The sequence below is a fragment of the Schistocerca piceifrons genome, chromosome 7 (genome assembly GCF_021461385.2).
Source record: "Schistocerca piceifrons isolate TAMUIC-IGC-003096 chromosome 7, iqSchPice1.1, whole genome shotgun sequence".
In the NCBI taxonomy this organism is placed as follows: domain Eukaryota; kingdom Metazoa; phylum Arthropoda; class Insecta; order Orthoptera; family Acrididae; genus Schistocerca; species Schistocerca piceifrons.
Window position 1 is genome coordinate 593,457,901 of NC_060144.1, and position 27,225 is coordinate 593,485,125.

At 43.6% G+C, this 27,225-nt stretch overlaps 1 protein-coding gene across 1 annotated transcript in view; it reads right to left on the reverse strand.

Moving 5' to 3' along the window:
• Positions 1–26,683, reverse strand: part of LOC124709101 (myrosinase 1-like) — a 134,015-nt gene extending 107,332 nt beyond the window's left edge. Inside the window, exon 1 of the mRNA XM_047240750.1 lies at positions 26,515–26,683. Within this exon, the coding sequence (XP_047096706.1) occupies positions 26,515–26,683 (169 nt within the window). The remainder of the gene's footprint in view (positions 1–26,514) is intronic.
• Positions 26,684–27,225: the final 542 nt, after the last annotated feature.

A 27,225-nucleotide genomic window follows, 5' to 3' on the forward strand; every position in this document is an offset into this window, starting at 1 on the left:
GAAATGGATCATCTTAAAAAATAAATGAATGATGTTTAAGCTAAAGAAAATGTACGGATGGCTACGAAATATCACGAGTGAAAGTACGAGGTACAGGGTGCGCGTCGTTTCTCCCGTCGCCGACAGGCTGCCTTCTGATCATTTCTTTTGTAAGACCCTGCTGTCAGAAAATTGTTAGTTTTCAGTTAATCATTATTAATTGTACCGATATTATCGGCTTATGGTGTTTACTAAATAAATACATCATAATGGCATCCTTTTTGAACGTTATTTCGAATAATATAGCTTCACATTTAATCAGTCAGAATATATCGTAGTTCGACCTGACTCCAACAAAAAAGAAAAAAAACCGCAGACTTTCATAGTACAGCACAGTATTTTTTTCTCGCAGACGATTTAACAAAAAAAACTGTGCACAGTGATATAAAACAATATATCGTCTCAATGTTTATTAGTGTACTATGCCAAAATTTGAAATAAATCGGTGAAGAACTTTTCGAGATTGTTACTAACAACGCTTACCCTTGCGCGGGACATAAACTTCGACAGCTTCTCGGCAAAACATAGAAAAAACTCTACTCGACGACTTACCAAGGTAGTCCAAGGACGGATTTTTTTAACCTGTGCAAAACTCGGGTGGAAAAGCAATGCCAATTGTGTTATACGCCTCTTACACAATCGTCTATGGATTTACTGGCTAAATCGAGACATTTATGGAGGTTTGATACAATTGGGGTGGGGGGTTCTTGCACCTGTATTTTTCCTGCTCCCTAGATATGATAGGTGCGATCTGCTATGGAGAATTCACGATTAAGCCTTCTGTGTCTGAGCAATAATAGTAAGAGAGTCTATAGCTGTTGCGCATATTAACAGCTATACCCTATCGACCTTATGAAGCCCTTATCAGCAAAATAAAAATTATTAAAAAAACTGTTTAAGTTCGAGTACAGATGAATACAGACTGTCAAATTTACCTATCTCAACGACAGAACACGATACCGATGCTAAACTTTACTTCACTGACTTTGCTTCTTTCAAAGCAAGGTAATGCAAAGTAAAATTACAATAAAAAGACAGTCCCAGAAAATGGATCTTTTCTCACGCTTAATTGTGTCCCTTCCTTTATTATACCTAGCTTCGCAATTGCTAAATTATAAATGGGAATTAGATATACGTCCTAAACTCCTTCCCCCCCCCCCTCTCTCTCTGTCCATCTCTTCCTCTCCCCGCCCCTTCTCTTTGTCTGTCTCCTAATCCTGCCCCTCTATCACCTCCTCCTCCCCCCTCTCTCTCCCACCAACTTATACTCCCCCCTCCCTCTGTCCGTTTACCCCTCTATGTCCGTTTACTCCGTCCGTCTCAGTCCATGTCTTTTTCTTCTCCCCCCCCCCCCCCATCTGACCTTCAGATTAGTGCCGGCCGCTGTGGGCGAGCGGTTCTAGGCGCTTCAGTCCCGAACCGCGCGCCTGCTACGATTGCAAGTTCGAATCCTGCCTCGGGCATGGATGTGTATGATTAGGTTAGTCAGGTTAAAGTAGTTCTAAGTCTATGGGACTGATGACCTCAGATGTTAAATCTCATAGTGCTTAGAGCCTTTTGACCCTTTTTTTCAGATTAGTTTATTGCTGTTACAATTGAAACCCGTGGTCTAGGGGTAGCGTCTTTGATTCATAATCAAAACTTCTTCGGTCCCAGGTTCGATCCCCGCCACTGCCTACATTTTGATAAATAATCAGCATTGGCGGCCGAAGACTTCCGGCATAAGAAGTGAGCCTCATTCTGCCAACGGCCGAATCAAAGAGGGCGAAGGAGCGGATAGAGGTTCAGGGCACTCTCTTGTCCTAGGGATGGGAAATTCCCCCTAAAGGCGGAAGAATCAGCAATGATCAACGACATGAGGATGCAGAAGGCACGTACCGTGTATCCACAGGACATGTAGCCTGTAATTGAAGAAGTGTCATGATGATCTCTCCATTGGCAAAAGATTCCGGAATAGTCCCCCATTCGGATCTCCGGGAGGGGACTGCCACGGGGGAGGTTACCATGAGAAGAATATTGAATAATCAACGAAACGATAACGTTCTACGAGTCGGAGCGTGGAATGTCAGAAGCTTGAACGTGGTAGGGAAACTAGAAAATCAGAAAAGGGAAATGCAAAGGCTCAATCTAGATACAGTAGGGGTCAGTGAAGTGAAGTGGAAGGGAGATAAAGATTTCTGGTCAGATGAGTATCGGGTAATATCAACGGCAGCAGAAAATGGTATAACAGGTGTAGGATTCGTTATGAATAGGAATGTAGGGCAGAGGGTGTGTTACTGTGAACAGTTCAGTGACCGGGTTGTTCTAACCAGAATCGACAGCAGACCAACACCGACAACGATAGTTCAGGTATACATGCCGACGTCGCAAGCTGAAGATGAACTGATAGAGAAAGTGTATGAGGATATTGAAAGGGTAATGCAGTATGTAAAGGGGGACGAAAATCTAATAGTTATGGGCGACTGGAATGCAGTAGTAGGGGAAGGAGTAGAAGAAAAGGTTACAGGAGAATATGGGCTTGGGACAAGGAATGAAAGAGGAGAAAGATTAATTGAGTTCTGTAACAAGTTTCAGCTAGTAATAGCGAATACCCTGTTCAAGAACCACAAGAGGAGGAGGTATACTTGGAAAAGGCCGGGAGATACGGGAAGATTTCAGTTAGATTACATCATGGTCAGACAGAGATTCCGAAATCAGATACTGGATTGTAAGGGGTACCCAGGAGCAGATATAGACTCAGATCACAATATAGTAGTGATGAAGAGTAGGATGAAGTTCAAGACATTAGTCAGGAAGAATCAATACGCAAAGAAGTGGGATACGGAAGTACTAAGGAATGACGAGATACGTTTGAAGTTCTCTAACGCTATAGATACAGCAATAAGAAATAGCGCAGTAGGCAGTACAGTTGAAGAGGAATGGACATCTCTGAAAAGGGCCATCACAGAAGTTGGGAAGGAAAACATAGGTACAAAGAAGGTAGCTGCGAAGAAACCATGGGTAACAGAAGAAATACTTCAGTTGATTGATGAAAGGAGGAAGCACAAACTTGTTCCGGGAAAATCAGGAATACAGAAATACAAGTCGCTGAGGAATGAAATAAATAGGAAGTGCAGGGAAGCTAAGACGAAATGGCTGCAGGAAAAATGTGAAGACATCGAAAAAGATATGATTGTCGGAAGGACAGACTCAGCATACATACGGAAAGTCAAAACAGAAATAGCCTTTGGTGACATTAAAAGCAACGGTGGTAACATTAAGAGTGCAACGGGTATTCCACTGTTAAATGCAGAGGAGAGAGCAGATAGGTGGAAAGAATACATTGAAAGCCTCTATGAGGGTGAAGATTTGTCTGATGTGATAGAAGAAGAAACAGGAGTCAATTTAGAAGAGATAGGGGATCCAGTATTAGAATCGGAATTTAAAAGAGCTCTGGAGGACTTACGGTCAAATAAGGCAGAAGGGATAGATAACATTCCATCAGAATTTCTAAAATCATTGGGGGAAGTGGCAACATAACGACTATTCACGTTGGTGTGTAGAATATATGAGTCTGACGATATACCATCTGACTTTCGGAAAAGCATCATCCACACAATTCCAAAGACGGCAAGGTCTGACAAGTGCGAGAATTATCGCACAATCAGCTTAACAGCTCATGCATCGAAGCTGCTTACAAGAATAATACACAAAAGAATGGAAAAGAAAATTGAGAATGCGCTAGGTGACGATCAGTTTGGCTTTAGGAAAAGTAAAGGCACGAGAGAGGCAATTCTGACGTTACGGCTAATAATGGAAGCAAGGCTAAATAAAAATCAAGACACTTTCATAGGATTTGTCGACCTGGAAAAAGCGTTCGACAATATAAAATGGTGCAAGCTGTTCGAGATTCTGAAAAAAGTGGGGGTAAGCTGTAGGGAGAGACGGGTCATATACAATATGTACAACAACCAAGAGGGAATAATAAGAGTGGACGATCAGGAACGAAGTGCTCGTATTAAGAATGGTGTAAGACAAGGCTGTAGCCTTTCTCCCCTACTCTTCAATCTGTACAGCGAGGAAGCAATGATGGAAATAAAAGAAAGGTTCAGGAGTGGAATTAAAATACAAGGTGAAAGGATATCAATGATACGATTCGCTGATGACATTGCTATCCTGAGTGAAAGGGAAGAAGAATTAAATGATCTGCTGAACGGAATGAACAGTCTAATGAGTACACAGTATGGTTTGAGAGTAAATCGGAGAAAGACGAAGGTAATGAGAAGTAGTAGAAATGAGAACAGCGAGAAACTTATCATCAGGATTGATGGTCACGAAGTCAATGAAGTTAAGGAATTCTGCTACCTAGGCAGTAAAATAACCAATGACGGACGGAGCAAGGAGGACATCAAAAGCAGACTCGCTATGGCAAAAAAGGCATTTCTGGACAAGAGAAGTCTACTAATATCAAATACCGGCCTTAATTTGAGGAAGAAATTTCTGAGGATGTACGTCTGGAGTACAGCATTGTAGTGAAACGTGGACTGTGGGAAAACCGGAACAGAAGAGAATCGAAGCATTTGAGATGTGGTGCTATAGACGAATGTTGAAAATTAGGTGGACTGATAAGGTAAGGAATGAGGAGGTTCTACGCAGAATCGGAGAGGAAAGGAATATGTGGAAAACACTGATAAGGAGAAGGGACAGGATGATAGGACATCTGCTAAGACATTAGGGAATGACTTCCACGGTACTAGAGGGAGCTGTAGAGGGTAAAAACTGTAGAGGAAGACAGAGATTGGAATACGTCAAGCAAATAATTGAAGACGTAGGTTGCAAGTGCTACTCTGAGATGAAGAGGTTAGCACAGGAAAGGAATTCGTGGCGGGCCGCATCAAACCAGTCAGTAGACTGACGACAAAAAAAAAAAAAAAAAAAAAAAAAGTGAAACCTTGATTGGGAATTGAAGTCTTTTGAAACTATTTGGCAATTCGTTAGGTACACGGGATATGTGCGAGACCTGCCAAGCTACTTGATCTGTGAGGATAGTAGCTTCAATGACAGTATTTCGCATAGCTTTATCTGCGAATGGGTCGGATTAAGAAGTTTCGGACTATTCAGACACTGTAGTAGTTTTGTGATCATAAGCCGAAAATAAGTAGAATTTTCATGTTTTCTGTGAAACGAAAGGAAGGCAAACACAGCACGTTGCTGTGTCTACAGTTTTTCTTTAGAATTATATGCAAGGTCAGGGGACACAGTCTGAGGTGTCGAAAAGTCATGGGATAGCAAAATGCGGATACGCATATGGCGGTAGTGTCACGCACGGAGGTACAATAGGGCAGCCCATTGTCAGAGCTGTGATTTATATTCATGTGGTTTCTGTGAAAAGGTTTCCGACGTAGTTATCGCCGAAAGACGAGAATTAACAGACTTTGAATGCAGACTTGTAGCTGCAGCCAGACGCATGGGGCATTCCATTTCGGGAAGCGTTAGGGAATTTGATGCTCTGAAAATCACTTGTCAAAAGTGTGCCAAGAATTCAGATTTCAAGCGTTACCTCTGATCACGGACAGTGCGGTAACCGACAGCTTTCACTTGACGACCGAGAGCAGCGGCCTTTGCGTAGAATCGTCGGTGCTAACAGACAAGCAACACTATGTAAAATAACGGCAGAAATCAACGTGGGAGGTACGATGAGCGAACCCGTCAGGACACGGCGGCGAAGTTTGGCGTTACTGGGCTTTGGCAGCAGTCATCCGACGCGAGTGCCTTCACTAACAGCACGACAACGCTCAAGCGCAGCTCCTCGGCTCGTGACCAGTATTTATTTTAAATGAAATGACTCAACTTCAAGAACTTTATTAGTCACATACAGATATGAGTTTATGTATACAGACTAAATGGCGACTGAAAATTTGTAAGAAGGCGGGTATCAAACCTGCATCTCCTGCTTACCGGGCGGGTGCGTTAGTCGCTAAGCCACCTTGGCACAACAGCTCACACGGTGTGAGCAGTGTGTCAGAACTCTCCACTTCATTGAAAACAGTATAGTGTCAACTTAACGCTATTCTTTGAATTGTGTAAGCACTCAGATATCGATATTAACAATCTGAGGGCGAAACATGGGAGCGTGATTCTAAGCATTGTTGTGAGACGAGGTCTGTCTGCGAGAATGGAAGTAGTAGTGTAGGTCGAGAGCTCAGAGACAGAAGACGAGTCACGCTGCCCTCACGTCAGTGATGGCAGATCTTACCACACTCAAGGCCTGATTTCATTTATATAGTCAGGAGAGGTTTAGATGCCTTAACTATGGCAATTGCAGAGTTAGGCTCGTGATTGTTAGTTCGAGTTAACATTAAACTCAAGGTCTTTTATCGAACGTGGACGATACTTCCGCGGTCTGGCCGCACTGAGAATACATTATAACGGAATTTCTCAACCATCTGATCAGCATGCACGAGAACATCAAGTTCACAATGGAATTGGAAGAAAATGGGTGCCTACCCTTCCTCGATATCCTAAAAAAGAAGAAAACGGACGGCACACTGGGAGACTCGGTCTACCGAAAGAAAACACACACATACCTGTGCCTCAACGCCAACAGCTGCCGTCGTACAGCACATCGGAAATCCACGCTCACTACACTTGTCCGCAGAGCTCATGACATATCCGACAAGGGCAGTTTACCTACTGAGATTCAGCACCTGAAGAAAACCTTCTCTAGAGGAATGGATACACCAGATGATTAGACGCGCTCTCAAGATGAGCAAGAAGAAGAAAAAGAAGGACCTTCAGGAAGAAGAGAACAACAAAGGTCTGGCGTTCAGCCCGTACGGAGGGTCGCCCACGGCCACGATTGCCAGGATACTGGAGAAGAACAAGATAAAAACCATCTTCCATCCTCCAGCAAAAATTAGAAATATGCTGGGCTCAATGAAGGACAACTTGGGTCTTAGAACACTGGGTGTCTACAGCATTTCCTGTGAATGTGGGAAACAATATATTGGACAGACGCAGCATTGCATAACACAATGCATCTCTTGAACATGTGAGAAGCGTTCGCCTCCGATAAGAAGGAAAATCCGCGGTAGCGGAGCACAGCCTCAGTGAAGAACACACGCTCCAATCTGAAGAAACCAAGAGACTGTGTAGAGCGGTTTCTGGGACTCGATTGTTAAAGAGGCAGTGGAGATACGGATCAGTGATAACCTGGTCAGTCAGGACAGTGGCTTCCAACTCAGCACCGCGTGGAACACAACATTATCAAGAATGAGACGAGAGCGCACCGACGGAGGCAGGTCGGTGGCGGCAGACGGAATGAGCAGGCCGCACCGAGTCGAGACGCCAGGACCGGCCGCTCGTGGCTCCCCCTCCCCCTCCTCCTCCTCCTCCTCCTCCTCCTGCCCCACCACCACCACCACCACAACGACCATGCGTCACCGGACCGATTCCAATCGCACCTGATTGACCCGAGCGCCCTGAGGATGCAGAGACACCCGTGGTTCAGCGGCCATAAATATCCGGACGAGACGTGAAGCAGCGGAAGAGGTCACGCCCCCGCAAAGGGACGGGCCGCCCCCGCAAATACAGCCCCCAGAACATTTGCTAGCTCAAATTCGACATAAGAACAGAGTGGAAAAAGAGTGGAAGATCACCAGAGGCCAGGCCACCAGGAGGCTGCTCAATCGTCTAGACAGAGAGCTGAAGGTCGCGCTCAATGAGCGCAGAAACCAGCAATGGCAAAACCACTTCACAGCTGTCAAAGTAGATGATCACACACGATGGCAAGCAACCAAGCAATTCACTAAAAGACGTGCTAGGATGCGGCCACTGTACGGCGAGCGTGGTCTGCCTACAGCCACGCTGAAAAGCCCATCGCCCTCGCCGCCTCTTTCGAGAAGCAGTTTCAAGCGGCAGAACCCCAGGATGAATAGCATGAAGAGGTAATCCGTCGTCAACTGTCTGTCTTCCTCAACGCTGAGTAGGACCCAGAGGACGTACTCATACTTTTCGCCCCCGAGGACGTGGCAAAAGTAATTAGGTCTCTCCCCACAAAAAAGGTCTCAGTTCACGACAGTGTCACCAATCAGTTAGTTAAAAATCTCCCACCCTCGGCGATCACACACCTCGCGAACGTCTTAATCGTTCCCGCGAGTTCCCAGCTTGCTGTAAACACGCGGAAGTGGTCACGATTCACAAACCAGGGAAAAACCTCCTACTCCCGCAGCACTACAGGCCGATTAGCCTCTTGCCAACTCGCAGCAAGATCTATGAGCGTCTCCTGCTAGTACCCATACAGGAACATATTACCAGAGAGCAACTTCTGCCGGATTTCCAATTCGGATTCTGGCAGAAACACTCTGCCCGACAACAGATCATGAGAGTGGTTGAAGCAGCCACAGAAGGCTTCAACCACAGAGGCTACTAGACGTAGCCAAAGCCTTCGAATCTGTATGGCATAGAGGGCTACTCTACAAGTTATACACACAAGGATTCCCCAGGAGCATAGTTAAGCAGATCAAAAACTCTCTCACGAATAAGACTTTCTCTGTCAAAGTAGAAACCGCCACCTCCACTAAAAGCGTATTCGTGCTTGGGTGCCACAGGGATCGGTCCTGGGGCCCGTTTTGTACAGTCTGTACACTGTAGACACCTGGTGCACACAGCGCAGTACGCAGACGACACAGCCTTCTACACACTAAATGCGAACAAGGATCTGGTCATCTGTAGGCTACAAAGGGGTTTAGATGACACAGAAACTTGGGACCATCTGAAAAGTCGCAGGCAATGCTAATCACCCGGAGGCTCGGAAGGCGCGGACTTCCTCAACGCCCCCCCCCCCCCCCTCCCTCTACCTTCACCTAAACGGAACCCAACTCCCCTGGCGCAGAAGCGCCAAGTACCTTGGCGTAACCTTGGACTCTCGTCTTACGTGGAAGCCCCACACAGACGAGGTCCACAGGATGGTCTGTGCCAGAATGTCCATCCCATACCCAATCCTCAACCAGTTCCTTCCCTGCTCTGTGGGTGTGAACGTATATCAGGCCCTGATACAACCAGTAATTGAGTATGTATGCCCTGTCTGGGGATACGCGGTGAAGCAGCACCTGGACAAACTCCAGAGGCTGCAGAACCGCGCCCTCAAGAGGGCACTGCGCCTACCCCTCGGATTCCCTATTGACGATATGCTCGCCGCCGCTGCTGAAATCCCACTCCTAAAAGAATGCTTCCAAGATATGGCAAGGGCCTTCTATGAAAGCTTTTCCAGGACAGGAAACGTCCTCATCCACCCCCTGGGTCGGTATGACATACCCTGTGACAAGCACAAAGGCCCAATGATGATCTTCGACGACTAAGTCGAAGAAAAAATCGCTACATCCGATTCCTGATCCTCTTCCCTCCCCCATAATATCGGTAATCTCTCCAACCACAGGCAAGTTCCAGACACGTACAGAACAATCATCACATCACACAGACAACCAAAATAACAAATAGAAACACACACACAAGTACTAAGTGGAAATAAAAGCCGCAAGGCTACAAGCTCCCCAAAACATTTCCCCAATGAGGGGAAAGTATCAGATTAGAGTGTGTGAACTCGACACTTAGAATGAAGATGGCAAGTAAGAAACTTGCTGAAACGTTGCTGGAGAACAACGCATTGACTCGGCTGTCAACCCGAGCAGATTTTATCATCAGGATTCTCATATATATGCACCAAAGCTCTAGAAATGTTAACTATTGCTTTTGGTATATCTACTATGAATAAAACGTTTAGGGAGTGATATAAGCGTTTAAAAGAAGGCTGTGAAGACAAAGCTCCCCGGAGCCATGGAAACCCCAGCACGCCTTTAACCGTTGTGGGGAAAGTGAGAGGAGTGATTATTGACGACAGCCAAATTTTTTCACTCGCCAGTTTTTGTTTCCCTCATACAGTTCGCGTCCGTCTCGGGGCGAGTCGGCAGGATTCATCAGGCCACAGTGCCTTAAATCGTCCTCACACGGGACGTGGCGCCCTTCGAGAAAGCTGCTCGGTCTAAAACGACCTGCCTACATCTCACGAAACTTGCTCCTCATCTTGATTTGCGACCTCAGCGCTCTCCAGTGGCAGTCTGCGGCACTGGGAGCGTAAATCACACAACTTATTTACTGAAATGGTTTGAACAGCGAATACTGCTGTACAGCGATTTGTCATACCTACTCATAGAAGTCATTCGTTAACTCAATTGAATCTTCATCCCATTTTCGGTTTTGAACTGAATATAGTTATAGAGCCTAATGTCAGTTTGTCCACTAGGTCATAGACATCATCGGATCTATTTCTTGTGTCAACTAGCATCACAACTACACCATAGCATCATTCACGTTGACCACTCCCTATATTTCAACCGTAATATAAAATCGACAAACGAGTTTTAAATTCCATCAGTATTTTCCATCTATGTGTATTCCACAAAATTCCCTTTTATTGTCACTTATTTTCAGATAAAAATGGTCAGTATACTCCACCTATGTATTTTTAACAAAATCATCTGTTATTTCACCTTTTATATATTTTAACCATCTTTAACTAAAGTTTATGTCATCTTTGCCCCCCCCCCCCCCCCTGAACCATGGACCTTGCCGTTGGTGGGGAGGCTTGCTTGCCTCAGCGATACAGATAGCCATACCGTAGGTGCAACCACAACGGAGGGTATCTGTTGAGAGGCCAGAGAAACGTGTGGTTCCTGAAGAGGGGCAGCAGCCTTTTCAGTAGTTGCAGGGGCAACAGTCTGGAAGATTGACTGATCTGGCCTCGTAACACTAACTAAAACGGCCTTGCTGTGCTGGTACTGCGAACGGCTGAAAGCAAGGGGAAACTACGGCCATAATTTTTCCCGAGGGCATGCAGCTCTACTGTATGGTTAAATGATGATGGCGTCCTCATGGGTAAAATATTCCGGAGGTAAATTAGTCCCCCATTCGGATCTCTGGGCGGGGACAACTCAGGAGGACGTCGTTATCAGGAGAAAGAAAACTGGCGTTCTACGGATCGGAGCGTGGAATGTCAGATCCCTTGATCGGGCAGGTAGGTTAGAAAATTTAAAAAGGGAAATGGATCGGTTAAAGTTAGATATAGTGGGAATTAATGAAGTTCGGTGGCAGGAGGAACAGGACTTTTGGTCACGCGAATACAGGGTTATAAATACAAAGTCAAATAGGGGTAATGCAGGAGTAGGTTTAATAATGAATAGGAAAATAGGAATGCGGGTAAGCTACTACAAACAGCATAGTTAACGCATTATTGTGGCCAAGATAGACACGAAGCCCACGCCTACTACGGTAGTACAAGTTTATATGCCAACTAGCTCTGCAGATGACGAAGAAATTGAAGAAATGTATGATGAAATAAAAGAAATTATTCAGGTAGTGAAGGGAGACGAAAATTTAATAGTCATGGGTGATTGGAATTCGGTAGTAGGAAAAGGGAGAGAAGGAAACGTAGTAGGTGAATATGGATTGGGGCTAAGAAATGAAAGAGGAAGCCGCCTGGTAGAATTTTGCACAGAGCATAACTTAATCATAGCTAACACTTGGTTCAAGAATTATAAAAGAAGGTTGTATACATGGAAGAGGCCTGGAGATACTGACAGGTTTCAGATAGATTATATAATGGTAAGACAGAGATTTAGGAACCAGGGTTGAAATTGTAAGACATTTCCAGGGGCAGATGTGGACTCTGACCACAATCTATTGGTTATGAACTGTAGATTAAAATTGAAGAAACTGCAAAAAGGTGGGAATTTAAGGAGATGGGACCTGGATAAACTGGCTAAACCAGAGGTTGTACAGAGTTTCAGGGAGAGCATAAGGGATCAATTGACAGGAATGGGGGAAAGAAATACAGTAGACGAAGAATGGGTAGCTTTGAAGGATGAAGTAGTGAAGGCAGCAGAGGATAAAGTAGGTAAAAAGACGAGGGCTAGCAGAAATCCTTGGGTAACAGAAGAAATATTGAACTTAATTGATCAAAGGAGAAAATATAAAAATGCAGTAAATGAAGCAGGCAAAAAGGAATACAAACGTCTCAATAATGAGATCGACAGGGAGTGCAAAATGGCTAAGCAGGGATGGCTAGAGGACAAATGTAAGGATGTAGAGGCTTGTCTCACCAGGGGTAAGATAGACATTGCCTACAGGAAAATTAAAGAGACCTTTGGGTAAAAGAGAACCACTTGTATGAATATCAAGAGCTCAGATGGAAACCCAGTTCTAAGCAAACAAGGGAAAGCAGAAAGGTGGAAGGAATATATAGAGGGTCTATACAAGGGCGATGTACTTGAGGACAATATTATGGAAATGGAAGAGGATGTAGATGAAGATGAAATGGGAGATATGATACTGCGTGAAGAGTTTGACAGAGCACTGAAAGACTTGAGTCGAAACAAGGCCACGGAAGTAGATAACATTCCATTAGAACTACTGACAGCCTTGGGAGAGCCAGTCCTGACAAAACTCTACCATCTGGTGAGCAAGATGTATGAGACAGGCGAAATGCCCTCAGACCTCAAGAAGAATATAATAATTCCAATCCCAAAAATAGCAGGTGTTGACAGATGTCAAAATTACCGAACTATCAGTTTAATAAGTCACGGCTGAAAAATACTAACGCGAATTCTTTACACAAGAATGGAAAAACTAGTAGAAGCCGACCTCGGGGAAGATCAGTTTGGATTCCGTAGAAATGTTGCAACACGTGAGGCAATACTGACCCTACGACTTATCCTAGAAGCTAGATTAAGGAAGGGCAAACCTACGTTTCTAGCATTTGTAGACTTAGAGAAAGCTTTTGACAATGTTGACTGGAATACTCTCTTTCAGATTCTGAAGGTGGCAGGGGTAAAATACAGGGAACGAAAGGCTATTTACAATTTGTACAGAAACCAAATGGCAGTTATAAGAGTTGAGGGGCATGAAAGGGAAGCAGTGGTTGGGAAAGGAGTAAGACAGGGTTGTAGCCTCTCCCCGATGTTTTTCAATCTGTATATTGAGCAAGCAGTGAACGAAACAAAAGAAAAATTCGGAGTAGGTATCAAAATGCATGGAGAAGAAATAAAAACCTTGAGGTTCGCCGATGACATTGTAATTCTGCCAGAGACAGCAAAGGACTTGGAAGATCAATTGAACAGAATGGATAGCGTCTTGAAAGGAGGATATAAGATGAACATCAACAAAAGCAAAACGTGGATAATGGAATGTAGTCGAATTAAGTCGGGAGATACTGAGGGTATTACACTCCTGGAAATGGAAAAAAGAACACATTGACACCGGTGTGTCAGACCCACCATACTTGCTCCGGACACTGCGAGAGGGCTGTACAAGCAATGATCACACGCACGGCACAGCGGACACACCAGGAACCGCGGTGTTGGCCGTCGAATGGCGCTAGCTGCGCAGCATTTGTGCACCGCTGCCGTCAGTGTCAGCCAGTTTGCCGTGGCATACGGAGCTCCATCGCAGTCTTTAACACTGGTAGCATGCCGCGACAGCGTGGACGTGAACCGAATGTGCAGTTGACGGACTTTGAGCGAGGGCATATAGTGGGCATGCGGGAGGCCGGGTGGACGTACCGCCGAATTGCTCAATACGTGGGGCGTGAGGTCTCCACAGTACATCGATGTTGTCGCCAGTGGTCGGCGGAAGGTGCACGTGCCCGTCGACCTGGGACCGGACCGCAGCGAAGCACGGATGCACGCCAAGACTGTAGGGTCCTACGCAGTGCCGTAGGGGACCGCACCGCCACTTCCCAGCAAATTAGGGACACTGTTGCTCCTGGGGTATCGGCGAGGACCATTCGCAACCGTCTCCATGAAGCTGGGCTACGGTCCCGCACACCGTTAGGCCGTCTTCCGCTCACACCCCAACATCGTGCAGCCCGCTTCCAGTGGTGTCGCGACAGGCGTGAATGGAGGGACGAATGGAGACGTGTCATCTTCAGCGATGAGAGTCGCTTCTGCCTTGGTGCCAATGATGGTCGTATGCGTGTTTGGCGCCGTGCAGGTGGGCGCCACAATCAGGACTGCATACGACCGAGGCACACAGGGCCAACACCCAGCATCATGGTGTGGGGAGCGATCTCCTACACTGGCCGTACACCACTGGTGATCGTCGAGGGGACACTGAATAGTGCACGGTACATCCAAATCGTCATCGAACCCATCGTTCTACCATTCCTAGACCGGCAAGGAAACTTGCTGTTCCAACAGGACAATGCACGTCCGCATGTATCCCGTGCCACTCAACGTGCTCTAGAAGGTGTACGTCAACTACAGGACTACATCCAGCATCTCTACGATCGTCTCCATGGGAGAATAGCAGCCTGCATTGCTGCGAAAGGTCGATATACACTGTACTAGTGCCGACATTGTGCATGCTCTGTTGCCTGTGTCTATGTGCCTGTGGTTCTGTCAGTGTGATCATGTGATGTATCTGACCCCAGGAATGTGTCAATAAAGTTTCCCCTTCCTGGGACAATGAATTCACGGTGTTCTTATTTCAATTTCCAGGAGTGTAGATTAGAAAATGAGACACTTAAGGGAGTAAAGGAGTTTTGCTATTTGGGGAGCAAAATAACTGATGAGGGTCGAAGTAGAGAGGATATAAAATGCAGACTGGCAATGGAAAGGAAAGCGATTCTGAAGAAGAGAAATTTGTTAACATCGAGTATAGATTTAAGTGTCAGGAAGTCATTTCTGAAAGTATTTGCATGGAGTGTAGCCATGTATGGAAGTGAAACATGGACGAGAAATAGTTTGGACAAGAAGAGAATAGAAGCTTTCGAAATGTGGTGCTACAGAAGAATGCTGAGAATTTGATGGGTAGATCACGTAACTAATGAGGAGGTATTGAATAGGATTGGGGAGAAGAGAAGTTTTTGGCACAACGTGACTAGAAGAAGGGATCGGTTGGTAGGACATGTTCTGAGGCATCAATGGATCACCAATTTAGTATTGGAGGGCAGCGTGGAGGGTAAAAATCGTAGAGGGAGACCAAGAGATGAATACACCAAGCAGATTCAGAAGGATGTAGGTTGCAGTAAGTACTGGGAGATGAAGAAGCTTGCACAGGATAGAGTAGCATGGAGAGCTGCATGAAACCAGTCTCAGGACTGAAGACCACGACAACAACAACATCTCATTTTTGGCTGCAGAGTCGTTCTTATCTGCTGCCAGCCCTCCCTCATTGTGAGGAATTCAAATTACAATAGAGAAAAACAATAGCCTGCACATACTTGATATCCATATTCTCTGCGCTGACTTGGCTGCTGTCACCGTCAGGTAACGTAGTTCATAACATAGCGTTCAGGATCAAGATCCGTTTCGTTATTTCATTTGAATGGAAACGGAGATTCGTTCGACGTTGTTCACTATAACTGAAAAAGATATCTACCAACAAGATACAAACATGAAGCAGTCCATAAAATCAAGGGATAGGTTTACATATTTTAAACAAAGTTTCATCTGGAAACGCGCGACCCCTACGGTCGCAGGTTCGAATCCTGCCTCGGGCATGGATGTGTGTAATGTCCTTAGGTTGGTTACGTTTAAGCAGTTCTAAGTTCTAGGGCACTGATGACCTCAGGTGTTAAGTCCCATAGTGGTCAGAGCCATTTGAACCATTTGTAACTCGTGTTTACTTTCCGACGTACATGGGCAGTAATGTTTAGATTTCTGGCTGCTGCGGAAACATTCCAGTTGTTAGTATTTTCAACACTAATAGAAGCAAATATATTATTAATAATAAACAAGCAAATCTGGCAGTGCATCGCAATTGCTATATATGTACGGGAATTGCACATATTTCTTAAATTCCTTGCGCCGCCTCCGTGTGCCCGTCTTCTCGTCCTGCCCCCCCCCTGCCCCTCTCTCCCCGTACACTTACTCCTCCCTTCATCTCTCTACGCATAACCTATTCACCCCTCCCTCTGGCCATCCCCTCCTACACCCCCTCTATATCCATTTCCGTCTGAATTTCCAGTACAGTATTGTGTAAATATCTGAAGTAAATCCGTCAAGATCTTTTCGAAATTTTTGGTAACAATGTTTCCCTTTTATATATTACGTATATATTTATATCTATAATATATTACAGATATATACAGCCTATGTCCGTTCGAATGTTCAGAAGTGAATCGTTCAAGAACTTTTCTAGATTTGTGGTAACATTGCTTGCAACTTTATACAGGGTAAGTCACCTAACGTTACCGCTGGATATATTTCGTGAACCACATCAAATACTGACGAATCGATTCCACAGACCGAACGTGAGGAGAGGGGCTGGTGTAATTGGTTAATACAAACCATTAAAAAAATGCGTTTTTTAACGCAAACCTCCGTCTTTTTAAATGGAACACCGTTAGTTTTGTTAGCACATCTGAACATATAAACAAATACGTAATCAGTGATGTTCGTTGCATTGTAAAATGTTAATTACATCCGGAGACATTTTAACCTAAAGTTGACGCTTGAGTACCACTCCTCTGCTGTTCGATCGTGTGTATCGGAGAGCACCGAATTACGTAGGGATCCAAAGGTAATGGTGATGGACCTTAGGTACAGAAGAGACTGGAACAGCACATTACGTCCACATGCTAACACCTTGTTATTGGTCTTTTTCACTGACGCACATGTACATTACCATGAGGGGTGAGGTACACGTACACACGTGGTTTCCGTTTTCAATTACGGAGTGGAATAGAGTGTGTCCCGACATGTCAGGCCAATAGATGTTCAATGTGGTGGCCATCATTTGCTGCACACAATTGCAATCTGTGGCGTAATGAATGTCGTACACGCCGCAGTACATCTGGTGTAATGTCGCCGAAGGCTGCCACAATACGTTGTTTCATATCCTCTGGGGTTGTAGGCACATCACGGTACACATTCTCCTTTAACGTACCCCACAGAAAGAAGTCCATAGGTGTAAGATCAGGAGAACGGGCTGGCCAATTTATGCGTCCTCCACGTCCTATGAAACGCCCGTCGAACATCCTGTCAAGGGTCAGCCTAGTGTTAACTGCGGAATGTGCAGGTGCACCATCATGCTGATACCACATACGTCGACGCGTTTCCAGTGGGACATTTTCGAGCAACGTTGGCAGATCATTCTGTAGAAACGCGATGTATGTTGCAGTGCTCTCCGATACACACGATCGAACAGCGGAGGAGTGGTATTCAAGCGACAACTTTAGGTTATGTAATTTTTTCCCTTCTTATCTTTTCTACGTAATTCTGTAGCTCTCAATTCGTTCGAGCAATCAATCAGTCATGATAGGAAATACAGTCATAGCTCAGTCACTCAAAATGACTCTGAAATTTTACTTGTTAGAATGAAATCAGGCGATGATTCTTCTTCTCTGCAGGCTCGTGCTTTGCGGCAGTCTGCTAATCTGTACAAATAAAATGCCTCGTAATTTTGGGAGCGTTGTATAATCAGTCGGGAAACCTCATTTCAAGCGGATATTTGGCTTTGATGAAGTTTAACCTTCCGAAGAAGTAATGGAGCTCTTGGATTATTAAATGCAGGTTCGTATCCAGTCTTTCGGAAGTTCCCTTCTGATTAACAACTACGCAATATATCGATAAATATCATTAATTCTCAAATTTCCAATACACACCTTTTATTTGAAGGAGCAATCTATATACATTTCCTCTTTAATCGTACAGTTTCGTCTCAGTTATCTTCTGTCATAAATCTCAATAATCAGATTACAGTTCTTCCAAACCAAGCTCAGGCTAATCAGCACGAAGACAATCTCGGAAGCTCTCTTTCTTTTTTTTTTTTTTTTAACAACCACCAGAGACAGTACTACAAAGAATACTTATGCGCTCATGGCATAGCTATTGTATGAACTACTTTTCGCATGGATTCTGCGAGTATGAAGATAGAAAATTAGTAAACATCATTCAAGGGTAGAATTGTATCTGAATAATTCATCGAATATAAAGAGATATTACAGTTACAATATCTCCGGATGTAATTAACATTTTACAATGCAACAAACGGCACTGATTACGTATTTGTTTATATGTTCAGATGTGCTAACAAAACTAAAGTGGTTCCATTTAAAAAACGTAGGTTTGCGTTAAAAAACATACTTCCGTGCATTTTTTTATGGTTTGTATTAACCAATTACACTAGTCCCTCTCCTCACGTTCGGTCTGTGGAATCGATTCGTCAGTATTTGATGTGGTTTACGAAATATATCCAGCGGTAATGTTAGGTGACTCACCCTGTATATTACATACACAGGGTGGTCGGAAATTCACGTTGCAGACTTCCAGGACTTGTAGAGGGGAGTGAGTACATCGTATTTTGAAAAGGAACCCGTGTCCGGAAACGTCATCCAACGAGACTACAGAGCGTCAAAGTTATAGGCGCGGGCGTCTGTAAATGTACGTATACACGGGATGATTCCGTGATGATGTTACAGACATTCTATGATGATAGAGAACGATAAATGTATTAATTTGAAGTAAGGATTTCTCTACCGGAAACGAACGAGAAGAAAGTTATAAACGAAAACCGTTCTGATACCTCTGACACTTAAATACATGTACCGGTTCTTGTGTTGTGAAGAGTGTAGGGTTGGAAGTTCACTGTCCCCACTCCTATTCATCACTGTTATGGATACTACAATGTAGAACGTCAAGGAGAAGCCAGGTGAACTGAATGCATTTGCCTTTGCTGATGGCATCGTGATATGGGGTGAAACTGAAGAGGAAGTACAGATCAGACTCGATCAATTGAAATCTCAGTTCCAGAAATATAACCTCGACATCAGGAAGACCAAGACAGTGGTGATGGCAGTAAACAGAGATGGACAACCAGTTAATATAAAACTATGAGACCACCAACTAGAGTGTGTGGACAGTTTTAGTTACCTTGGAAGTGTAATCTGTAGTGATAATTTGGTCAGAAATGAAATCACCAACAGAGTGCAAAAAGGATCTGAATTCTACCAACAAGTAAGATCACTTTTATGGGATGACTTGATTCAAAGCCCAGCCAAACTGATGATGTTTAATAGCTATTTCCTACAAATATTGAGCTATGGTATTGAAACATGTAAGCTCACAAAAAGAGAATCATCAAGTCTGCAAGCATCAGAGATGAAATTTCTTAGATCCACCATCCAGAAGACCAAGTTTGACAAGTCAAGGACTGAAGAGGTGATGAAAGAAGCCGAAATAAAGACGCCCTATTAGATCGAATTGGCACATCTAGACTTCGATGGTACTGGCATGTGATGAGAATGGAGCCAACTAGAACAGCCAAAATAAATTTGGAAAGACAGGTGGATGGGATAGATCTCAAGGAAGACCTCAAACCCAGTGGATGGACTTGATTAAGACTGATCTGGTCACTAGAGGGTGGACAGTGGATGATGTTCTCCATGAACAGGTGTATTTGGACAGGATGAGTTGGAAGAGGCTCATTACCAGCACCCAGGAAACTGGAACTGTTAAATGATGATGATGGTGATGAGGAGGAGGAGGAGGAGGAGGAGGAGCAGGATGAATTCAATACAGTCAAACTATCGTTATTGTGTCATCAGTGTTCTGACTTGTTTCATGTGGCCTATACAGACCTTAAAATAGTAGAAATACTGAGTAAATTACTTCCCCCAAATCACAAAACGCAAGTCCTAATCCACCATTTCCACAACATACGTACACGAACCTTCAACTTTCTCTGCGCATCTTCTTTTACTCTTACGATTCCAATTCAGTGTTTTTTGGAATGCTCGTTCATTCACAGGACTCATGTGCACGTTATTCAGACCCAAGAATGACTTAATAACTATCAAAATCCATTAGGCAAAACATTACAGGCTACTGTTATATGCCGTGTTTTTTCACTGTGTAAAGTACAATATGTTTTTAAGTAAACCGGAATACAGTATTACAGTTTAACAGTAAGAGAAGCTAAATACACTCATGTTCAGAAAAAAAACACATCACCTCTAGTCGTTCAAGGTGTTCTGTTTCTTCTGAACATGAGGGAATTTCGAATCTTATGTCTGTGACGAGAAACAGTATCAATAGGAAAGAGTCCTGTTTTGACCAATCATTCATCATCCCACTGGGAACAAGTTACATGTGGTGAACCCACAGTCTTTTATGCTAGGGTCCTTAGTTTTTTTGGTTTGTACTAATAACCTGTGGTCAGTAAGATTGCGAGATACTCAGCTTAATTTGTTTTACAAGTGATACAAATATTGATATAAATGACAAGCTTACTACACGTTTAGAAGCATCGATTAATGAAATTTCGTACATGTTGCTACATAGTTGCTAGCCAATTCTTTGCCACTCATGTTTGAAAAGACATACCGTGTGGTTCATAACTTGTAAGAGGTTTGTTTAAAATATGATGAACGGTTTCTTGCGATTATAAAAATAATATATTCATTTTGGAGGATGCACTCGATGTAGTAGATTCCATGAAAAAGGCCGGTCATCCGTCAAACAAAAAGTTAAGTAAGTGACATTCCGCTCTGTAGATTTCCGTATATTTTTGTAGGCATAAGGGACATCAATCTTGAACAGCCAGAAAATGAATTTATTTCCACCAGCATTGATACACCTCTATTTGAAACTCTCTTGCACCGTGTAACATGACCATAGCCTGCGTCACCATTTTCTGGCAATTTCTCATTTTGTTGCCTTTTGTCTGGCGCTTTACAAGTGAATAAGGGCCCATAATATGAAACGAGCCATTCATTGATATGCTTCACCAGCCTACAGACGGTTTTGTTACTTTTTTGAAATGAAATCGTATTCACTATCGTCTGTGTATTTACTACAATTTCCACTATTCCATTTTCGACATTAGGTCATTTTCAAGTGGTTACAGGTACAATCAGAAAGCAAATTAACCGGAAACATGGTACAGAAAACTATAGGCAGTCTACAGGGTGACAGTTATTGGACCATATGAAATAAAATCGTCATAACTTCCGAACAGTTTGCACTAAGACCTTACAACTGCACTATTGGGCGCGGACCACGATGGGAATTATGCTTTGGTTTAGCGACGAAGGCCACTTTCATTGGTATATGCTCGTCAATTAGAAAAATCGGCGCTTCTGGGGGATTGAGAACCCGCATTTCGTGGATGCAGAATTTCGCTAATCGTCTGCGACACATCATCGCCAAAGATGGCAGGTATGTCGAACATGTCATAACCTAAATCCGAATATCTGCAGTGACGTTTACATGTCGAATAAAGTGTGTTCACCACGTAGTTTGTAACTACTTTACGTTTATTTCATGTAGTTCAATAATTATGGCCCTGTATGTATATGTATTGTTTGTTTCTGTAACCACTAGGTCACAATCGTGGGAATTGTGATAACAGTACGGTCGGGGGTAAAAATCATGTGGCTGCCCGGATAGCCGAATGAGTTAGGAAGCCGCTTCCGGGATTCGGGGAGGGCGCCGGAACTGGTTCGAATCCACCCAGTAGATTAACGACACGGGCCTATGTGAAGTTCGCCCTGGCTGTGGTTTTTAGGCGGTTTCCTACATCCAGCTACGTAAATATTGAGTGGGTACACACTTCCAGTCTCAGTTATAGAATACGATAACATCTAGAAAAAGTTCCCACATTTTCACATGGAATAACACTAGGCACATACAGATTCCGTACGCAGATTCCGTTCCAAGGTGAGGGGAATGGTGGGAGGAGTGGCCACAGGAAGGGTACACGGCGACCAATAATATCGCCAAATCCAGAATGAAACGTCGATCTCATTGGGATACAGGAGAAGGCCTCGAAAAAGAAGACTATGATGACATTAAAAAAATTCTAGGAGATTTTGATCCCGCAACAAATACAACTTGTAATATTATTCTTTAGTCTTCAAATTCTAAGCACATTTTATATCACCTCCATTAAACCACCTCTGTGTTGTCGACATCAATAAAGTAGTTCACTCGCAGATCATCGATCACTAGCTAATCTTCCGTTCTTATCAACAAGAAATATCAAATTTGCCATAAAACTTTCGCCTGATATATCGATTTCTAAAAATGAAACAATTAATATATGCTACAAGCATATTATACAACCAAGTGTAACTACTCCATCACACTGAAGGGAACCGAATCGGCTTCGAATACGCAGATTCCCGATCATGTAAAAAAAATCTGCGTCATCAAAAGTATTAGGTTGGTGCATAAGTACATAGCGTTTTTGTTCTGGATGTTACTATTTCGGTTGCTACGGGTTTATTAAGGATTGTCATTTTTATTTGTAGCTCAATGTTGCTGTCTGAGTTTTGCTGGTAGCGAGTGGAGCCGAGGACGCTAGAAAATGGAGTGCCAAGAAATCCGAAAATTTCCGACATATTCTTCTGTTTTCGTTCAATAGACTGGCGTTAGCAGCGGAGGCAGTCAGAAATATTTTCGCTGTGTATGAGGATAATACCAAGGGACGGAGTACGGCAAGAAAATGGTTCTGTTGTTTTAAGAAGGATCGTTTTGACATTGGTGACTCTCCACATTCATGAAGACGTTCGGGGTTTAATGGAGTTGATTTAAACGCATTAATCCACAACGATCCACGTCAGTTTACTCGAGAACTTGAAAATGTGATGAACTGCGACGATTCCACCACCATGCGACATTCGTGGGCACGGGTAACGTTCAAAAATCAGGTGTACGGGCACCTCATTGTATAAGCCAAAATTGCAGAAGTTAACAGGTGACCATATTTGTATCTCTGCTTGTTCGTTATCAATTGGCTCGTGCACAACACCAACCTTCCTGTCCTGTGTCGTTACAGTTGAGGAGCAATGGGGTCTTTATGATAACGTGAGAAAAATCAAGGAATAGTTGAGCCTAAACGAAGTAGCAACTCACCGTACTCAGACCTGCGCGCATCCACAGACGTTAATGTTATGCATGTGGTGGAACAGCGACGGTGTGGTGTGCTACGAATTGCTTCCCAGAGGTGAGACCATCATTGCTGACGTATGCTGTCAACAACTGAGACTTCTTGCTGACGAAATCCAAGATCGACGACCAACATGTTTCTGTGCAGTGATGCTACTCCACAATAACACCCGCCCGCTTTCTATCCGACTGACAAAAACCACCATACCAGGGTTGGGTTGGGATGTCATTCCGCACCCACCATATTCATGTAATCGTGCGTCCTTATATTTTCACCTTTTTCTTCCTCCATCGAACGACATTCAAGGAACTTCCTTTAACGATGAAATTGCGCTTCGAACATGGCTCGACGATTTCTTCGCCTCAAAATCACGTGATTTCGACAGTCGTGGACAGGGGAATGAAACTCCAGCGTTGACACACTGTTGAAGATAGTGAAGGCGAATACACTACTGATGACTGAGGTCTGTGTTATGTCTACTTGTTGTGTCTATCAAACTTATGAAAAAAACGATAGGAACTTATTCACTAGCCTAATAGTTCACAACCACATTCGTCAACAGCTGCAAGTCCTGGCAACTACGATTTCATTGTCATTCACAGCTGTTAATTTTAAAACAATACTGGACCTTGCTTGGATACCAGATTCACTATTATGTTGAAGTCATTCTCCGGGCAAAGTTGTTGTTGTTATTGTCTTCAGCCCAGAGACTGGTTTGATGCAGCTCTCCATGCTACTCTATCCTGTGCAAGCTTCTTCATCTCTCAGTACTTACTGCAATCTTCCTCCTTCTGAATCTGCTTAGTGTATTCATCTCTTGGTCTCCTTCTACGATTTTTACCCTCCACGCTGCCCTCCAATACTAAATTGGTGATCCCTTGATGCCTCACAATATGTCCTATCAAGCGATCCCTTCTTCTAGTCAAGTTGTGCCACAAATTTATCTTCTCCCCAATTCTATTCAATACCTCCTCATTAGTTATATGATCTACCCATCTAATCTTCAGCATTCTTCTGTAGTACCACATTTCGATAGCTTCTATTCTCTTTATGTCGAAACTATTTATCGTCCACAATTCACTTCCATACATGGCTACACTCCATACAAATACTCTCAGAAAAGACTTCCTGGCACTTAAATCTATACTCGATATTAACAAATTACACTACTTCAGTAACGCTTTCCTTGCCATTGACAGTCTGCATTTTATATCCTCTCTACTTTGACCATCATCATTTATTTTGCTCCCCAAATAGCAAAACTCATTTACTACTCTAAGCCTTTCATTTCCTAATCTAATTCCCTCAGCTTCACCCGACTTAATTCGACTACATTCCAATTGCTTTTGTTGATGTTCATCTTATATCCTCCTTTCAAGACACTGTCCATTCCGTTCAGCTGCTCTTCCAGGTCCTTTGCTGTGTCTGACAGAATTACAATGTCATCGGCGAACCTCAAGGTTTTTATTTCTTCTCCATGCATTTTGATATCTACTCCGAATTTTTCTTTTGTTTCCTTTACTGCTTGCCCAACATACAGCTGGATAACATCGGGGAGAGGCTACAACCCTGTCTCACCCCCTTCCCAACCACTGCTTCCCTTTCATGACCCTCGACTCATATAACTGCCATCTGGTTTCTGTACAAATTGTAAATAGCCTTTCGCTCCCTGTATCCCTTCAGAATTTGAAAGAGAGTATTTCAGTCAACATTGTCAAAAGCTCTCTCTAAGTCTACAAATGTTAGAAACGTAGGTTTGTCTTTCCTTAACCTATTGTCTAAGGTAAGTCGTAGGGTCACTACGGCCTCACGTGGTCCAACATTTCTACGGAATCCAAACTGATATTCCCCGAGGTCGGCTACTACCAGTTTTTCCATTCGTCTGTAAAGAATTCGTGTTAGTATTTCGCAGCTGTGGCTTATTAAACTGATAGTTCGGTAATTCTCACATCTGTCAACACCTGCTTTCTTTGGGATCGGAATTATTATATTCTTCTGGAAGTCTGAGGGTATTTTGCCTATCTCATACATTTTGCTCAGCAGATGGTAGAGTTTTGTTAGGCCTGATTCTCCCAAGGCTATCAGTAGTTCTAATGGAATGTTGTCTACTCTCGGTGCCCTTTTTCGACCCAGGTCTTTCAGTGCTCTGTCAAACTCTTCACGCAGTATCATATCTCCCATTTCATCTTCTTCTACATCCTCTTTCATTTCCATAATATTGCCCTCACGTACATCGCCCTTGTATAGTCCCTCTATATACTCCTTCCACCTTTCGGCTTTCCCTTCTTTGCTTAAAACTGGGTTTCCATCTGAGTTCTTGATATTCATACAAGTCGTTCTCTTTTCTCCAAAGGGCACTTTAATTTTCCTGTATGCAATATCTATCTTACCTATAGTGAGATAAGCCTCTACATCCGTACATTTGTCCTCTAGCCACCCTTGCTTAGCCATTTTGCACTTCCTGTCGATCTCATTTTTGAGACGTTTGTATTCCTTTTTGCATGCTTCATTTAATGCATTTTTATATTTTCTCCTTTCATTAGTTAAATTCAATATTTCTTCTGTCACCCAAGGATTTCTACTAGCCCTCGTCTTTTTACCTACTTGATCCTCTGCTGCCTTCACTACTTCTTCCCTCAAAGCTACCCATTCTTCTTCTACTGTATTTCTTTCCCACATTCTTCTCAATTGTTCCCTTATACTCTCCTTGAAACTCTGTACAACCTCTGGTTTAGTCAGTTTATCCAGGTCCCATCTCCTTAATTTCCCAGCTTTTTGCAGTTTCTTCATTTTTAATCTACAGTTCATAACCAATAGATTGTGGTCAGAATCCACATCTGCCCCTGGAAATGTCTTACAATTTAAAACCTGGTTCCTAAATCTGTGTCTTACCATTATATAATCTATCTGAAACCTGTCAGTATCTCCAGGCTTCTTCCATATATACAACCTTCTTTTATGATTATTGAACCAAGTGTTAGCTATGATTAAGTTGTGCTCTGTGCAAAATTCTACCAGGCGGCTTCCTCTTTCATTTCTTAGCCCCAATCCATATTCACCTACTACGCTTCCTTCTCTCCCTTTTCCTACTGACGAATTCCAATCACCCATGACTATTAAATTTTCGTCTCCCTTTACTACCTGAATAATTTCTTTTACCTCATCGTACATTTCATCAATTTCTTCGTCATCTGCGGAGATAGTCAGCATAAAAACTTGTACTACTGTGGTAGGCGTGGGCTTCGTATCTATCTTGGCCACAATAATGTGTTCACTTTGCTGTTTGTAGTTGCTTACCCGCATTTCTATTTTTTATTCATTATTACACCTACTCCTGCATTACCCCTATTTGATTTTGTATTTATAACCCTGTATTCACTTGACCAAAAGTTTTGTTCCTCCTGCCACCGAACTAATTCCCATGCAAAGTATATGCCAAATAATTTTGCCTATGGTAAATGCAAGGGGTCTGTGGTAAGTCATTCACATGCATCGGTCACGCAACTAAGCAAAATATCATTTCACAACCATCGTAAAAAGTGAGGTACATACCGTCCTCGTTCCAGCCTCCCTCTATCTGGTAGGCTGCTGTAGCAGCGCCCAAATAGAAACCATCTGGGAAGTGATTGGGAGCTCTCGGCGATGACCCAGAAGACAAGGGGACTCCCCACGTCTCGCTCAGCAGGGCTGCCACCACAACAAGGACCAGGGTACGGCTCATTTTGAGGGCGCCTCACCTTTAGGACTGCGCTACTGGCTAGCTGTTGCCCTCGCGTATTTATAGTGGTCACATTAACCGCGGTGAGCTTCATGTTCCATAAATACCTTGGATTATCTTCCGTCGCGAATCCTCCATAAAGCACACGAATTAACGGTATGTCAACGTTATTTACTCCTTCAAGGGCAAGGTTCCCGCAAGGTACTATGCGAAACTAACTTACTCCCAGCATACAAGTAAAGTAATAAGGAGAGCAAGTGTCTTCAGAAGTCGTAAAGCTGTAGCTGTAACGGAGTGGTACGGCCTTAATTAACCGACTTCTAAGCACAGAAATGAACACGATGTTGCCAAAAATAAGAACGTATTCATTAAGCAGGCATATCCTACCTAATCTTTCTTTATCTCTGGCTTTGCCCTCAGTTCTGACGTCGGTGTGTTGCGGGCTTGTCAATAAGTCAGCCAACCACAAACAGATTTGCTCTTTCAGTGCTCTCGTGTGAGAACATTGTTTCTGCGAGCTTCTCGGACGACACACGTTTTCAGTG